This window comes from Varanus komodoensis, unplaced genomic scaffold (genome assembly GCF_004798865.1).
Source record: "Varanus komodoensis strain SLA01 unplaced genomic scaffold, ASM479886v1 scaffold3, whole genome shotgun sequence".
Classification (NCBI taxonomy): domain Eukaryota; kingdom Metazoa; phylum Chordata; class Lepidosauria; order Squamata; family Varanidae; genus Varanus; species Varanus komodoensis.
The window spans coordinates 43,884,888-43,903,521 of NW_025335761.1; the positions used below are offsets into that span (position 1 = coordinate 43,884,888).

General features: G+C 39.1%; 1 protein-coding gene across 3 annotated transcripts in view; it reads right to left on the reverse strand.

The window, feature by feature from the left end:
- Nucleotides 1-345: 345 nt before the first annotated feature.
- The window catches only part of FOXN3 (forkhead box N3), a 167,753-nt gene continuing 149,464 nt past the window's right edge, over nucleotides 346-18,634 (reverse strand). For all 3 annotated transcript variants that reach the window (XM_044436667.1, XM_044436666.1, XM_044436665.1), the window contains one exon: nucleotides 346-7,900. In XM_044436667.1, the coding sequence (XP_044292602.1) occupies nucleotides 7,333-7,900 (568 nt within the window). In that variant the 3' untranslated portion in view covers nucleotides 346-7,332. The remainder of the gene's footprint in view (nucleotides 7,901-18,634) is intronic.

The window sequence follows — 18,634 nt, forward strand, 5'->3', positions numbered from 1 at the left end:
ACACACTGAGAGAGAGAGAGAGAGAGAGAGAGAGAGAGAGAGAGAGAGAGAGAGAGAGAGCGAGCAAGCTTCTGATCTACCAAGCCTACTTCCTTTTGGATGGGGTTACTGAGAAGATAAAACAAATGCCCATATATAAGAAACCCTTAGAACTCTTGGAAAACCAGGTATGGCAAATGTAAAAAACATATCAAGTATAAGCCAGAACCATTTTTTTCAAGCTTCCTTTGTTTTTGCTATTTATTTGAAGCAGGTTGTACTTCCTTGCTTTTACCTGATCTAAAGGAGGACATGGTACAATTTTAAGTAAATGAAACAATCAAGTCAAACCCAGAACAGCAATTATTCAATTGATGCAACTCAGTAATTTTTATTGCAACTGGAAGACAATACATCACAGAAACTTTATGGTAGGTTTTGGGAAAGTGTTATTTACAATAATAACTGATGAAAGAGTTTGTCTTTGGCAATATGATTACACATCAAGAAACGTAAATGCAAGTATGCCTCTAGATCAACATTTCCCCCCATATTTCTGGCCGATTGCACTTGCCTTTCAACTGCTCATTTAGGTAAACACAAATACAACTTAACATCACTGTTTATGCCCCCATCACAGTTCTCATTTTATGTTCATGAAACTGGCAGTTCCATACACCTAGTACAGCATTTTAAAAAAACAAGGAATAAAAACCAAAAACAAAAAGGAAAGAAAAAAAATTGGCTTATTGCTGTACTAAATTAATCTATTGGCCAGTGAAGGTCTCATGAACCCTAAAGCATTGATATTGTACTTATTGGTCTTTTGATTGCTTCATCACTTTTTTCTGCAGAACAAAAATATTTCAAAAATATTACAGAAGAGTATAAAAATGTACAAGTTCATAATGCTTTTCACACACACAGAAATCAATTCCCTAACCCCATCCCTTCCAACATTTGACACCAAGGCAAACTGAAGTAGTGAGTGTGTATCATACAGAACTGAAACCAGGAAGGATCAAACTCTTGTTTTCCTCACAAGCTTTCTTGAAAGATAGCTCACAGATGAACTTAAAAAAGAAATAAAACTGTATTAACATAGTAGGCAGGAATTAGAGGGAAAAAGTATTTGGGTTTCAAGCCATTGTTGTTAATATCCAATGCAGAAGACATATCAGCTACTTTGCATCTAAGTAAATATCAGAGCAATACAAATGCCACATTCAGATTTCCTCATGGAGATATGGAACTGGGGAGAAAAGTATGTAGGAAAGTCACAGTTCTTCACAGTTCAATAATCAGGGTTATATTTCTGTGCTGGCTTTGTCAAGATACTGACATCCTACCGATTGGCTATTTGGGATGGAGTTGGCTGGATTCTGTTCTTCATTCCCTGCCAGAAGCTGATTTATGAGATTCTAGCTTTTAGAAAAAGCCTACTTACAAGAAGCTCTGTTTCTTCTGAGTATGTTCTGTTGGAACTGAACACTAAAGAGTGGTTCTCAGCACTGTACTGATTCTATTAGAATTGCAAGAACAGAAGCAGTTTTCTGCATTCATTTGAAAATACAACACAGTAAAAAGAATGTATATTTTACATCTAGTTTTGAGTGCTTTAACAAGACCTGATCAAAATAAAGTGAGCTTGATAGGATCTATGAAAACACTTTTATCAAACTTTTATAAACTTTTATCTTGTAATTTTAAATGTGGAGCAAAATACAGCACCAACAGTAATAACTTTGGTCAGTGAAGAAAGTACTCGTTTGCTGAGTTGTGGAAAGATCTCATGGACTGTTAAGCCACTCTGCTGACAATTCTGTATTCTGACTCAAGAAAGAGTGCCAAAAAATTGAGAATGAAAGGGAAATTGGGTGGAGTGAGGGACTAACAGAAGCAAGAACAAAGTTATAAGAAAAGTTTATGCAGAGGGAGGCACAGAATATTATGTAATCATTTAAAAATCTACATTAAACTACATCAAATTATTGATAGATTTATATGAAAAATAAAATGGGTGTTGTGAACTACAGCTTATTCCCTACAGTAGAAAGCAAGGAGATGGGCTAAAGGTTATCACCATAACAAGTATTACTGTATATTACATTTTAGTATAAATAAAGTTATTTAAATTAGATCACAGTGCTGCATTTATGTGCATAACAGTGTTTTTCAGGGAGAGTTGTGAAGAACATTCGCAGATGTAACTACTATTGAACCAAGAGGATGAATGATTTGGTCTGGGCTAGAAGAATACTTTAAGAAACTTTGCAAAGTTGGAAATAGAAATCCAGCTGTTCTTGCTGGAGCCTGTTCTTGCTAATGTTCATCCTAATGTCAGCTGCTTCTATATATGAGATCCATATGTGTTAACCTCAATACCACAGTGCCTATTTGCAGATAAAACAGCACCTAATCATCTGTGTGTGCAAAGCAGAAGTAGTTAATTTTATCACACAAGTTTCAACTTAGTACAGCAGGGGCACAACCCTATGCTTGTTTAGATGGAAAAAAGTCTTATTTCTTAGTAGGACCTTTTCTATCTAAACAGAATTGTGTCCTAAAGTTATTTGATTCTGAAATCTCCTTTCCATTCCACAGTTCCAAGGCAGTCTGAACAAGTGGGAAAGCTAACTTCTGTTAAGTCTGTGAGACTGAAATCCAGTTCTTTTCTATGGCAGCTGACACTGCTCACCACCACTTTGCTCATGGCATTTTTCAAATAGGGGTGTCACCTTGGAGATGACTCCTCTATCTAGGGCTACATGCAATGCAAAAGGGCAAAGTGTGAGCAAATAGAAGTGCCTGTCAGGTCTCAACATCTAATCCAATCTTTAAATGTTTGCTGCATCATGTTGGCATTCTCACTTTAGATCTGTATCTCTTGAAGCCCTCCCACAAACACGAGTGGCTTGTTGTTGGGCCCACAGTAGCCCTAATCTTGAGGTTTAACTGTGCACATGGACCTCTGTGCAAGCAGAACTGTGCTCATTCACTTCTGAACTGGGGACAGTGCAAAATACAAGCCTTTGATTAAGAAATGGATGAGAAAGTCCTTGCTTCACTATTGTAGCAGCAGCTTCATCACACCTTGGAGAGCTGTAAAGTATATTGTCTAATTCAAAGCACACTGGAACACATGGATCAGTGGCATACTTGCACAAAGTAGCCAGCATTTGGTCACCGACAAAAAGGTCTGTTATTGTCAGTTATAAAACCAGATTAACTGAGGATGCGAAGTCAGAATTTGTTAAAATAAAAGAGCCTGGGGAGATCTTTTGATGCTGTGTCTTGGAGCCAGACTTTGCTCTCGCTGCCATGAGCATCTCCTGGACTCTGCCTGGACTGTGGACTAGCAACACACAGGGAGGTGAGAAGTGGCTCTTTTGTCCAAAGGTGACCTGAACCCTGCTGAGTTCCAAAGGCCTGCTACATGCCACTCTCCTGTACCTCTTTGTGCTCCTTCCCCCAGCCACTTTGTTCAGAATACTCATAGGGCTTGCGCAGAAGCTGGATCATACCCAGAATTTTCAGCATCTAAGCAACTAAGAATAATATAATAATACATTTTTCAACTGTCCTAACATTACTACCTTGCAAATACTTCCCACAGTAAAATGGTGACACAAAATAATTTGTCGGTGAGATATATAAATTATCATGAGTTCTGTGACTATATATTTAGGCTCTTTAATAAGGATGATGCCATTGAAAATGAACACAAAAGAACAAATCCTTCTCCCATCACTGTTTTCAAAATGGCTGTGGCACAGGGATCTGAACCAAAACAAACATTGAGGATATTGAACAGGAGCAATAGCATCAGTGCAGCTAAAGTCTGCAGGTTGATCCAAATGCTTTAATTTCAACTTGGCATCAAGGTCAGAAGTTGGCACCATAGAATGTAATGCTGGAGTTTTGTTTTGGGTTGTCATTTTTTAAGATGACAGTTTGTTTGAGGTGGCTGTGTGACACACAAACCCATCTATGTTCCTGAGCTGTTCCTAATAAATTTTGAGTACTTTAGATATTTAAGTGAGGCTTTATTTGCACCTCACAAAAGTTAAGAATCATCAGTCAAAATGCTTGCTAAAAAAAGCAATTTTGTCCACAAAACATTTGTGATAGTAATGATGTTATTTTGGTTATATGCCCGTTATAGGCAAAATGTATGTTAGAGAAGCCTTCTGTCAAAGGAAAGCAAGACAGACTAGAGTGACAAATGAATGATTTAAAAAGCACTCAAGGGATGAAAAGTAGAAACTTTTCCTAAACAAGCTGAAATAAATTATCTAGAAACTTTTCCCTTGTAGAAACTTCACTAAAAGGAATGACAGTTATGAAACTGTACACCTCCAAATCATTTTTTGGGGGGATTGTGTAGAAGACATTCTCAAGGGTTTTGTCCCCACAACGTGCACAATGGCCCAGAATTTGTGATCCAGCTTTCAGGGCATTGATGGATGTCAATGGCAGGAAGGCTGCTGCACAGGTGTATTTACCAAAGGAGAGGTCGCCTAGATGCAGCATCATGTCATGAACCCACACCTGCCATCGCAATATCTTGCCATTGCAGCAAGAAGTCAGAGCTTACACAAACATTCTTTGAATCAAATGTACAAGCCAGTATTCTAGCCGATTCTGGACCACATTTCAATTAGCAATTCAGCAAAGATTCTCTGTCACAATCTAGACTTCAAACTGCTGCATCAAACTGTATGCTGTGTTTACTATATGCACAACAGCATATACTGAAAGTGACAATATTGGTATAAGCAACAATAATCAGACTTCAAAATCCTTCCTGTTCTTGACTGAAAAGACTGATTGCAGAACATTTATTTCACTCTGTTAAATAGGTAGCCAATTTTTAAATGTTTTGCCATGTTTGTTCAGGCCTGGTAAAACTCCATGGCAATTAAGAGCAGGATGTGTATGGCACTCTCATTCAGAGAGAAAGCTCTTACATTTACTGTTTAGCTCTTATAAGTGTTCTTTTTGCTCCTGAAACCAGTATTACTTTTTCAGGATAGATATATGTAAACAGAACTGTACTTGACAAAAAAATCAACATAAGTTGAACTTTGCTGAGGCACCTATGTAATTTCTAGCCTGATTCGGCACGTTGTATTTTACAAGTCTGTTAGCATACGTTTTCCATTCATGAAGTAGACACTTCCTGGAATGAAATTTCCCTATTTGCTAAATTATATTCCCTAAAATGCTTTTTGCTGTTTTTGTCACAGTCCAAGTCACCCTGAAACAAACCCACCAGACAACACCACAACTACTTCCATTGACAGAAATGCAGACCATTGGATTCCAGCTTACATGTCCCAAAATTACCTCATGCTTATGACCACTGAGGATTATAAGAGGGTTTTGTTTTAAAGTTGGCATTATTGCAAATTCTTAATCTATTATGGGATCATCACTGTAAAGGAGATATGACCATATACAAGATACTTCTTAACCATTCATCACTAACAAACATAAATTAAAGCCCTTTCATTGACATGCTCTGTCATGGCAGATGAGCAGGTTTGTGCCATCTTCTCCCACAAACCAAATCGTAGGTTCTCTCCCTGTCTCCCTTCCATCACTCCTAATTCAGTGTCTCCTCCTGGAGTCGTAAATCATACACACTCACTACTTGCTTTGCCCTCAAATTATTGCGTAATGTTAATACATGTAAAGACAAAGAAAGGACAAACGTGTTCAAAAACAGAGAAGTAGGGGAAGGGGGCTGAATGTGCAGACAAGGCAATATAATTCAACCATCCAAGCCCTACCCGAGCATGAAGTTTTATTTTATTTTTTATATTGCAGAGTAAGTTCCCCAACAGTCAGTATTTGTCCCTGAAAAAGGTTAAACCTTAAAAACACCTGCTTCCAAAAAAAAAGAAAAAAGAAAAAAGAAACAAAAATCCAAAACAAAAACCCAAAAAACAAACTAAGCCTAAGGGCTTAAAAATTAGAGGCATAGCCTTTTCTCTATTTTTCTATATTTATATGAAAATAATTCATGCTTCATGCTAAATACATTATTTACCTTACAAGAACTTTTGTTATCTTTGAATTAAAAAAGGGGGTTTTATTTTGTACTCCCAAGTCCCACCCAGAAAGGAATCCATGCAATGCGGATCAGAATTTTCTGCTGGCTACAGTGGTTACAACTGGAAATATATTGTCATTTTTGCACAGATGAATCCTGACTGACATTAACTGGGTACACCATTTTGAGGAGTGCTATAAGCATCTCTATGTAATATTATTTTATATTTTTGCCCAACATGGATTTGTTTTTTGAAACAAACAAACAAAAATAGGCAATACAATACTAATGGCAGGTTTTGTAGCATTTTTTCCTTAATGAGATCAAATCTTTGTGACCTGTAGAAAAAGTTTTCTTATTTTGATCCTTCTTAAATATCTACTCATAATTTTCTTTAGACTTGATTGCTTTTCACTCAGGCAGTTAAGAACTCATAGCTTGTTTTCCCATAATATTTTTGCAGGCAGTGCCAATCTTCAGGCTTATGGCTTTTTAAAAAACATTCTTTTAATTTAAATATAGAAGACAATTAATTGATTAAAGAATATCACTAATCCCCACCCTATCCCCTCCATCCCTTTCTCCTTATTTCACTGGAACTCATTGCATACACAGTTCAGTTTTCCATAATCTAAAACTTATTAAAAGTCTTCACATTATGAGCCATACACAGTACATGAAGCACTAATAGTTCATTACTGTATGAGCAGCTGTCTACAGTGGCTATTCCAAGATTGCTATGGCACAACTGCAAGAGAACGCCACTGTGTGATCCTTGGTTCTGAGGACAACATATATGGGCCTCTGACTTTCCCGAAACCTCTAGACACATTCACACAGAACCCAATCATAAGGCCGTTTGTTTTTGTAATTCTAATTGCCTGGCCTGAACAATTACCAAATTAGCCAATTTCTTCTAAGTATAAGAGTTTTCCAAGTGCCAAATTTTACTTCTCTCACATTAACTGGCGATGTCACCACATATTCAATCATGCATTTCTGACACAGCTGGAGAAAGCAACGACAATTTTGGCTTTTACTTTCTTTCTTTTTTGTCTTCATGTAATGAAAAGCTTTTGTAAAATTAGTTGAGTATCAGTATGAGTTCTATGGCTTCAATCTCCTTTAAAAATAATTAAAAAAAATCTTAAGGGTTCCAAAAAGAAACAAACACAAAGAGAAAGAGAGAGAGGGGGGAAAAAAAGAGAGAAAACTGAACGAAGAAAATATTTGTTGATATTGCCACAAATCATTAGAATTCACCTGACGTACTGAAACGAAATTGTTTTATAAGTTCAATCAATGGATTTGTTCTCATTTCTTGTGGTGTCCTTTTGCTCTTTCTGCCCCTTTGCCGTCCGATTGGTGATGTTGTTCAAACAAGACCGAATTCCCGCCAAGTGTAGGAGTGATCCAGCTGCTTCTTTCATCTCCTCGTCGTCACTTTCTGGCGGTTTCTCTGTACGTCTCTTTTTAAGAGGCAGCGTGTCACTTGGTACTTTTTTTGCCTTCAATAAATGCTGACGTTTCTTGTGCTGAGAGGCGTACCCACTGTCAGCCAAAGAATCCTTGGTCTCTTTTCGGCTCTGCCTTTTGTCCTCTTCCTCTGCCTCACTATGGCTCTCATGGCTATGGAAGCTGACCTCACTGCTCTCGCTACTGTCCCGGCTGCCTTTCGTAACGAATTCGTAATGGTCGTCAGCAGAGGAAGAGGAAATAGAGTCACTGGTGGGCGAGGTGCTCCTGTGGTTGGAAGATTTGGCACTGCTGTAGTTGTGGTCCTCCTTTGGGTCACCACTAACCACTGGAGAGCCACAGGACGGCTCACTGTCTGTCCGCATCCGGCAGTTTGCTAATCCATTCCTGGAAAGAGGAGAGAAAAGTACAATCAAACTCCCAGAAACTACACATTTTTCTAAACAGAAGGGCTTCCCTTACATGAACAAGGATAATAGTAAAGAAAACAGGCCAAACATCTAACTTCAAAGGCAAGGGAAAGCACCATGTGAAGCGATTACCAAATAGCTCTCCTAGAATCAAGCATAACACCAGACCCAGACCTCAGTTCACTATAGAGAAAGCAAAGTTATGCCATCTTGCTGACAGGTGGGGTCCAAGCAGTTGGAGTCTATTTGAAACTATGGAAAATTCATTACTATTACTAGGGATACAAGATTTAATTAGCTTTTAATTAAGTAAAATCAGTATATCAACTGAAGCTTTGGTTGATTGGTTGCTTCACATATAAATTGATACAGGTAAATTATTCAATGGTTAGGTTCAAATTAAAGATTTATTTTTGAAATTATTTTGGCTGTGGTGCATAATTGTTGTAGGAAATGGAAGAGTAGAAATATTAATATGATCTTGTCTTCTCATAATAAATGGCAGACCTTGGTTTATTGCAATTTCTCACACTTTCCTCAAAAGTAAATATACTGAAGCTAGGGTAAGAGGAAAACTTATTTAAATCTAATGGATTTATCAGTTACAATGTAGAACATGTCATAAAACAAAAAGCAACCTAAATTACATCAAGGATGGAGAACCTAAGTCCAGAAGCCAATTCAGTCCTCAGGTTCCATCGTCTTTACCTGCTTTTCCCTAATTAACAGTGCAAGGGGCTTTCTCTGCTTTTGTGCATTGTTTTTGCTATTCTCAAAGGTTGAAATGACTCTCCTAAAGCTTAGTTACAGGCAGAAAGAGCTTCAAGCTAAAATATGATGGTATTTTAGACCTTGCCCCTTAGGTCCTATCCAGTGGAGGAAATTGGCTCTTGACAGCTTCTCTGAAATTGAATTTGGCCCTCAGGCTGAAAGAGATGGCACACTACTGTACTACATGCTCAATACAAGTTTTTATAAACATTTTAAAGATCATGGGTGCTACTTAAGAATGTTAGCTATCACAAATTAATTCAGCCCAAATATTTACTATTAACAATATCATGTTGTCCTCTCCTCCATGATCCCAGGAAAGGGTGTATGATTCTTCCCTCCCTGCTTTTGTCTTGAGTACAAGCCTGAGAAGTATGTTAGGACAAGAGAGGGCCTGGGACATTTTACTCTGAGATCATCCTGCTCAGGTGCCTACCCCATTGCTAGTCAGACCCTGTAATTGCCTCACCACACTGACTTAATTTAGAGATGACTTAGTCCCAGTGAAGTCCTCCTGAATGTGTGCTGAGATTAGCAGAAGTCCAGGTAATGCTGTTTAACTAGGCTGGGAATCAAGCTTTAACACTAAGATGGACAGACTTCAGCCTTACAGGATCTATTAAAAAAACAAAAACCTAGAACTTTGAATCCACAAATTACAAGCTTGTGCAAAAGACAGACAGTCAGAATAACAGAATCCTGAGCCCGGGAATTTGTTTTGAGGTCCGATCCACATACAAATCTATGCTTTGTCACTTGAACCATTATTAATTTCAGTAATATAATTTGGGGGCAATGGGTAGAGAAAGAGTTATTTTGTAGCCATGACTGTCAAACAATTATGAGTCACAAATCCACTATGGCAATCTAGTGCAGTAATTCAGATCTCCCTTCCATCTATTCCTGCTTTAAGACATAGAATCACACCCAACTTGCAAACAGATGCTAATTCCTGTGTTCCAGAATGTTCTGACGCAAAAAAAAAGAAAAGAAAAAAAAGAGGAAAAAATAGGTTGCAGCACAATACAGAGGAAAAGCATAAAATATGCATCACAAACACATGTTGGCCAAATACTGGGTTGGGCATACATAACACTACATGGAAACTATATGGACATGCACACACAGTTTTCTCTACACAGTAAAATTTTAAAGAGAAAATTCTGCCATTTTAAAAGATATTTCAGGAGATCCAAACCCATCACATACATACAGGACTCTGTATACTTGGCACAGTTGCAAGAGATTCAACAGCACATGGAGAGCATTTCATTGCTCAAAAGAAAACAGGTATGCCCCAGGTAACAAGGAATTCTACAAAAATTTCCAAGGTGCCAGGATCCTGGGCTGTGCCTTAACAGGCATTTCCAAGACAGCTCATATTTTGCAATATTTTAAAAATATTTTGAAAAAAATATTACAAATGAAAAACATTTCATTCCTCTATTTATTAGATTTATATCCCACCTTTTCCTTTTGCAAGGACTATTTTCAAAACTTCAAAAAAAGGAAAACCCTGCTTTCTGCTGTAGTTTTACAACACAGCAGGAATAAGATATACACAAGTATTACTTTTCAGGGGTGCTGCTGATTCATCTAAACTGGAGGGAGAACATGGATCAAGAACGGAAGAGCCATGCTGGATTAAAGGCCAACATTTTCTTCCCTTAGTGGCTGACAAGATGCCCTGGGAAGCAGGACATGAACCCTCCTGCTCCTGTTCTCCAGCAACTGGTGTTCAAAACCACACTGCCTCTTGTATTTATTTATGTTTCAACATGTAGATACCACCTTAACTGCTTTAACTTGAAATAAATATGACACTTCCTTTATTTCTAGAGAGTTCTTGTTGTTGTTATATTACATTTATAACCTGCCTTTCCTCCTTTTGCATGGCTCCATGTATGCTCTTTATCCTTTAGGTTAGGCTGAAAATCTGTGACTGGCCCAAAATCCCCTGGTTAGCTCCATGGCTGAGAAAAGACTAGAACCCAGAGCTCCTGGATCCCCAGTCTAACACTGGAACAGCCACACCAGCTCTGGAAGTTTTGTTTTTACAGGCAGGAATGAATGAGTTTATTACTAATCTGTGTCACTTCTACATGATTCTACCCTTATTTCTGTTCCATTCCCTTTTCACATTATTTCCAGTATTTTTAAAAGATCCCTCTTAAAGTATACTCTTAAATTGTCTATTTAAACATATATTTTCTCTCCATCTCTGAACAGATATGGGTTTAAATGGCTAAAAAGCACACTGCAAAGAAGAAATACAAAATCTGGCCGACAGCTATGCTCTGATCTGCACACTGGTTTGAGAGTAGCAGACTAGGTCACTTCACAGGAATTTTTTTTTTAAATCATTTCTTTAAGTTACCCTAAGTGTAAGTATAGGACTAAGAATGGTAATGCTCATGGACAAAACTGGGCTTCTGCTACTGTGCAGATACGAGCACAAATAATGATTAAGGATCTGTTGCTTCATGTTAATTCAAAAGATTGTCCTGAACAACATGGGAGAAGATATGTTCCCTGTTATGCCGATTTAATAGAGTGAGACCCTGTGATTCAGAAGTGCTCTCAATTCTGCAACACTTGATTCTCAGTATTTGTTAGATTAAATGAGTAACAGCTAAAAATGCAAGGCATTTCAATGACACTTGAGATGAGCCACTCCAAGAAGTAATAACTTTTTATTGAGAATGTTGTTTAAGATCATTAGAACTGCTGTACTAAAATGAATTACAGACTAGATTTACCATTCTTGTATCTGGCGTCAACTATAGGGCTGCCTTCCCTTACCCAGTACCTGCACATATTTTGGTCTTCAATTCCCGGTGGATGAAGGTAACATAGCCAATACGCAAGAATGCCTGGAGTTGTCATCCAAAATGCCTGGAAGACACCACATTGGGGAGCCTGCCACACAACATCAGCACATGAATCTCTTTATGAGGAAACGGTCTGTTCCTTGAAATCTCTTTTCATCTTATAAAGACCTGAGCCCCACGATGATGAAGTAGTATTGTCTGAGCCATCTTAGTTAACAAATGTTGCTAAATTTGTTAGCAACAATATAGTAAAATATTGGGATGGAGGAGGAATGAAATGAAGGGGAGGATAAGAAGCTAAGAAGGATAATTAACTTACTCCTTCTCATGGACAGCTATCTGAATGGGATGGTGTAAACTGGTGTCCTGCAACAACTGCGGATTGGACCTGATGGTCTTCATGGCCCCTTCCAACTCTATTTGATGATTCTATGATTCCTTCTCATTTATACATTAGCTTTGTCTTGATCTTTTTGAAACTTGCTATTTTCTTAGCCATCTAGGAAGACTGCTGTCTTGAAAGGCAGCTAAGAAATGCAAAAACTCATCAATTGATGTAAATGAACTGCATGGGTTGATGATTCATTTTTTAAAAAGTACACTATATTAAAACCAAAGTGCATATAGTCAAGGCTATGGTTTTCCCAGTTGCAATGTATGGCTGTGAAAGTTGGACCATAAGGAAGGCTGAGCACGGAAGAATTCAGGCCTTTGAAATGTGGTGCTGGAGGAGACTCCTGCGAGTCCCTTGGACTGCTAGGCGATCAAATTTGTTAGTCCTAGAGGAGACCAACCCTGACTACTCTTTAGAAGGCCAGATACTGAAGATGAAACTCAAATACTTTGGCCACCTAATGAGAAGGAAGCCTCACTGGAGAAGAGCCTAATGCTGGGAACAATAGATGGCAAAAGAAGAAGGGGATGGCAGAGAATGAGGTGGCCAGATGGAGTCACTGAAGCAGTTGGTGTGAGCTTAAGTGGACTCCGCGGATCGTGGAGGACAGGAAGGCCTGGAGGAATGTTGTCCATGGGGTCGTGATGGGTCGGACACGACTTCGCGACTAACAACAAATATTAAAACCAAAAAATCTCTAAGGCAGCTTACAATAAGAAGTGATAATCTCGAAAATATCTGCTTCCTTTGCTTCAAATCTGCTACTTGGTAATTTAATTATTAATACCATTAGGATGCTTCACCATTAGGTTGAAATGTTTAGTTCTGACTTTCTTGAAATAGCCAACCTAATTCAAAGATCCATTCATCTTCAGTTACATGCAAAGGACTGAGCCCATGGATTGGATGCTTTCATTGCAGTGAGTGGGGAAGCTGACTGAGTTAAGAAAACTCTTGACATGATACAACTCCTGCACTTCAAAAGACTGAGGTGTTGGCCATTCCTAGCAACAAAAAGGGACACAAGGCTACCCTTAAAAGTACAAAGAAAAGAACACTTACAAACAAGATAGACAAGCAACAAAGTACTGCAGCCTGGCATGTCCCTGTGATTCCCCTCTTCCAGAATTCTCAGTTTTATACTCTTTCCATCTTATTTTTGTTATTATGTTCTCTATCACATCCTAGTCCCCAAAGTCACCATTCCATGGCTACTAAGCACAAACAGTGTTCATTGCACTGTTTTTCTCCTCTGATGTTTTCCCCCAAAAGGCTTTTGGTACTTTTCCAATCTTTGGGATTCCTTTGAAATGGCTGATATTTCCCCCTGGGTGTGTCTGTAGTGTTAATTTGGCTCCAGAAGCAATGGTACAAATGATTATCAGAAATAAAACAGTATGTAAAGCAGAATCTCCTGCCCTCAGGCAGATGCTGGTCCATGAAGGTTCCTTCATAGAGACCCCTGTTGCTCTCTGCAGACTGAAAATAAAAGGAGGGATTCCCAGGCCAGGAACTTGCTGGCACTTGGTTGAGCTGCTTGTCCAAGTGCCAGCCATGCAGAGAAGAACACAGACTTTCTTGCCTTTCTGCATGGAGAAATGTGATATATTTGTGAAATAACTGGTGAGGGGAGAAAGGATCTGGCAGTTGCTCATTCCCCTGAATCATCCAGCTCACCATATTGGATTTTGTTCACATACACAAAATCCCAGAATAGTAGAGTTGGAGGGGGCCAAGACTACCATCAAGTCAAACCCCCTGCTAGTGCAGGGCACCAAGTTACACCATTCCACTCAGAAGACTGTCCCGTTGCATCTTGAGTGTGGGAGAACCCTAGTCAATTGGCTCCATTATCATACTGCTCTGACAGTGAGGAAATTTTTCTGGTTATCTATCTGGAATCTGGTTTCCTGTAACTCAAATCCATTGTTTTGTGTCCTGTACTCTGGAATGATCGAGAAGAGATCTTGTCCTTCCTCTTTGTGACAGCCTTTCAGGTACTTATAGAATGCTATTGTATCACCCCTGTCTTCTCTTCTCAAGGCTGAACATGACCAGTTCTCTCAATGTTTCTTCATAGGGTTCTGTTTCCAGTCCCTGGATCATCCTTGTTGCCTTCCCTCTGTATCCTTTAACATGTCTGAATGTACAGCATAGTCAGATATTTACTATACAGTATCACGCTATAATATACTGAATTATGGTTGGGATTTTACTGAATGTAAACTGTTCAGAGAGCCAATATGGCTGAGTGAACAGTACACAATTTAAAAAATAAATAAATAAAATAATACCATAGGTTCTGTTCAATCACTCCAAACCATGGCTATGGTAGCTAAAGTTTGGCAAGAACTGAGAAGCTGCAGTTACAGCTACAGCTTGCCCTCCAAAGGATGCTAAATCATAGAAATGAGAGTACTGAGCAGATCTAAAATAAAAACCATAATTCTAAATCAAATATGGAAACAAAGAAGATCTCCACATGTTTCCAACTTTAGCACCCAGAAGCCAGAGGTCAAGAAGGCTGGAATTTGAAGTAAAAAACAACAGCAGGACAACCTTCGATCTATCCCTGCTCTAAGTCATGATCTGCTGACCCCCCCACCCCAAAAAAGTAAACAAATGTTTAAATAATAAGTGGCCTTATCTATGTCTGATAGCTCAGACTATGCTTTGTATTCTAAATGCTGGGTAGTGCAAACTGTGCTTTGGTAAGAAGACTCAATTCAACAGTCAATTGTGTTCAGATCTACAGTTTATGATTTATAGACTAGTAATTCATAGTTTAACATTATGTGTATGAGTGGCCACAAGCCTCTGACTTACACACACACACACATTTATTTATTTTTTATTTATATCCTGCCTTTTTCCTACAAAGGGCTCAAGGCAGCTTACATCATTCTCCTCCTCCATCTTATCCCCACAACAACAACCCTGTGAGGTAGGTTGGGCTGAGAGTCTGTGACTGGCCCAAAGTCACCCAGTTGGCTCCATGGCTGAGCAGGGACTAGAACCCAGATCGCCTGAGTCCCAGTCCCATGTTCTTAACCACCACACCACACTGGCTCTCTCTACATGTTTCTTCCTCCCTTCACACTACTTGCAGTTATTCATAAGACATAGTTTTATGAATGTGACAAACTGTGGTTTGCTACTCTTTCCAAACCTGGCAAACTGCTCCTGCGTTCAGACATGGCTTGCTACTATGACTGGATGCTTCCAATTGATGAAAGCAAGAGCAGGAGGGAGCATACACAACTCTCAAATATGGTTTACTACAGAGTTCCTTAACCTGGTGTCCTCCAGATGTTTCAGACTTCAAACCCCATCAGCCATGGCCAGCTTGGCCTATGGTCAGGAATGCTAGAAATTGTAATCAAGAACAGCTGCAGAAAGACAAGTGTTATGCTTGAACACAGTCTTATTCAATGCTGACACAGACTGCTCTATTCATTATCAAGTTATACTTTTGAAGAAATAAAATCAACAATATAGACAAATGGGAAAATGGCAAGATTGCCAATATTCAGTTTCGATACTGAGACTATTTTCTGACAGGTAAACACAACTATGTAAAATCCTCATAAAATTCTATCTTTCAATCCTTTCTTACTCAATAAAATTATTTTTTTCCTGGACACAGAGGGTAGTTTGTGATCCATAAATTATATGAAGAACCCAGCAGGAGAAAAAACACAAAGACAATGCTCCTTCAATTATTAATAGCTAAGCACAGTGTCATTCATGATTGTGCAGCAAGCCAGCTGCATTCACTCCGAGACGGTGTCACCACTGCAGGGGTTGTCACTGAATGATGCCAACTACTTAAGAGAAGAAGTCATCCATATTCAAAACAATTGTGTGGCGAATTTATAACCAGCTCCTTAAAATAATTCATTAAGGGGGAAGCAAGTGCTGCCTTTGAACTTGCAGATTTCTAAGCAAAATCTTTACTTTTGGGAAATTAATGCTCAAGATCACTATAATTTCAGGAAAAATATTTAACTTTTTTCCCCCTTTCCTGTTTTTGAAGTAAAACGGCTCAAATCAAGAACATGTCCCACTGAGCCTTTGCATGATGCCGGCAATAATACTCTTGCTCGAAGGATAGTGACTGAGCATAACAGGTGGGGAGCCACACAGCATGGCAGACTCTTCACGAATGAGGCACATCATGCTTTACAAACTCATCTGCATTTTAAAAATATTAAACTTGTTTAGTCTGTAAAGTTATTGCTGTGGTTTTTTTAAAGCTAGCTTGTCTGGTTAAATCAAAAATTTCATTTTAATTTAAGCAGGTGAATGCTTTAGAATAAAGTATTTATGGAGGGGGTAACAAAAGGAAAAGAGAAAATAAACTCTGATCCAAGGAAACTGCTTGTCTTCCAGTTAATTTAAATAGGTCCATGACTCTTTTTTTCCCATTGAGTTTAACAGATGATGAATGCTGGCAGCAAAGATTACCTGTTAGGCCATCAGGATGGGCAACAGGGTGCCTCCACGAACAGCATTAGTAATCTGCTACATGGCATGCAGCCAAGGAACTGGATGTAGGGCACTCATTATAGCATTCTTAGTACTGGAAATTGCTACATCCAGATTACTCCTAGGAACAAAGGAAGCTGCCTTGTATTCAGGACAGGTGCCAAGGGTAGGTCTGGTTGGACACCTGCCAAGACCCACAACCCAACAGGGATCCACTGACCCTGGGAAGTCAGGTAAGGAGTGAGGGAGAAACATTCTCAGAGGCAAGAAGGACTACAGTCTGGGAAGAAGTTTGTGAAGGACCTCCCGATTACTTGTTCCAGAAAATATACAGTTTTTTGTAACTAGATGCTGGTGTGATTGCTGGAACCCTCCAGGTTATGGAGGTTACTGACACTGAAATGCATTCAAAGCATACCTTACCTATTGATTATACTGAGACACTACTAATGTATGAATCTGTGACACTTTAAATTTGGAAGACCTTCAACTGAAACGAGGACCTTTAACATGCAAAGCACATTCTCCACATCTGAGCTATGGCACTGACTTACTCAAATGAAGAGGTATAGTTTTTCATACTGACACACACCTGAAAACAAACTTGAAAGACCTTCTTCTCGAAGGTGTTGGGGCCAGAACCAAGAACCTGACCCTGTGTGTGCAATGGTCCCATAAGATGAGCTATCAAAACTGTAGCTTGGAACAGTTACCAGCAGAAAATTATTTTCAGCCCCTGGACTGTTTCTACCTAATTTTGGTTGCCATCCCCTTCTGTATTGCCAAAAGACAACAGAGACTATATGCATATGCTAATTTATGTGCATAGATGGAAATCTAGACATAATTATTAGAAATAAGCTAGAAATACAGTGTCTCTCACCACAGTGGAGAATACTGTGAACTGGTAACTTGTGTGCCTTCCTCAGTGTGCTGCCAAGGCACTGACAATAGATAGGCAGTTTCACCCAGCTTTTCCCTTTGGTAGTTTTTATACTAGACTTGGACTGAGCAGCCTTTCAAATACAGGATGCTTTCAGAGGACATGGGAGTACCCTATGTGGGTACCCTATGTTTTGGCTGTGCCTTGCATGAAAAAGGTTTTCCTCTGTGCATTTTTATGTACTCCTTGGTTCAACTCCTGGTTTCTGACTTTGGGCTCCTAGGAATCTTCTAGCATGACTGTTTGATAGGGTGGGGACTGGATAGGACAGCATTTCCCTATAGATTTCAACTAAGGCCCAAGTGTACTCTTGCCTGGCAAACAGTACAGCAGGATACCCATATCTAGGGGGCATAGGTTCCAAGCCGCCCAGCAGATGCCTGAAACTGCAAATAGCAGTGAACACTACCTTCATGGGGGACTAGGGGCACAGGACTCCTGAAAAAGTGGAAAAACCAGGATATCTCTAGAAAAAAACCTGCAAATATCTCTAGGGAATGATTGTGAATATCTCTAGAATCTTCATGCCTACTGAGAGTGAGGCTGACTAGTACTGAGACGAAGACCATGGTGTCCCCAAACAAAGTGCATAGCTCCACTTTTGTGGAGTTCCTGCACCCTTACCCCCACAAGTGTTGCATGCCGATGGTCAACCTCAGTTACAGTAATAACTGAGACAGCGGATATAGGGGTCCTGCTGTATTAACATGAATAATAGTTTTTGTGACTATTCAAGTTTGCTGGTAGATTTGGGACACTGGCAGGGTTGTTAACTAATATTTTCCCTCAGATATTTGTATGAAGAGGAATGGAAGGATTTCCACTTGTTTTTCCAACAGCAAAAATATTTCTCAGGCAACTCTAGTACTAAGGGAGTAAATTAACACTAAGTAGTATTCCCTCAAATAATCAGGTCATATCCCAGAGGATCAGAGAGTGCAAATCAATGCAACTAAATCTGTGGTACTATTGGCATGAATGCCTTACAGGAGGGTTTTTACAATCGCAATTAAATATACAAAGCACCATGGCAAATACTGCTAATAAAACAGTGCCTTCTGTATGATCTGAGCAGATGCAGCATTAATTCAAAGTGTGCATTGCCACTGATAAGAACATTTGAATCAACATGGTGAACATTTCCTATATGCAATATTCCCAAAGTAACCTCCAAGATACAGCCTCAGTATTTTTCACTGAACCCTTCTAATATTCCTGATATTCCAAATACTTATTTACACAAATACTGACTGGCTTTCTTGTTCTGGAAGGTCTAGTCATGCA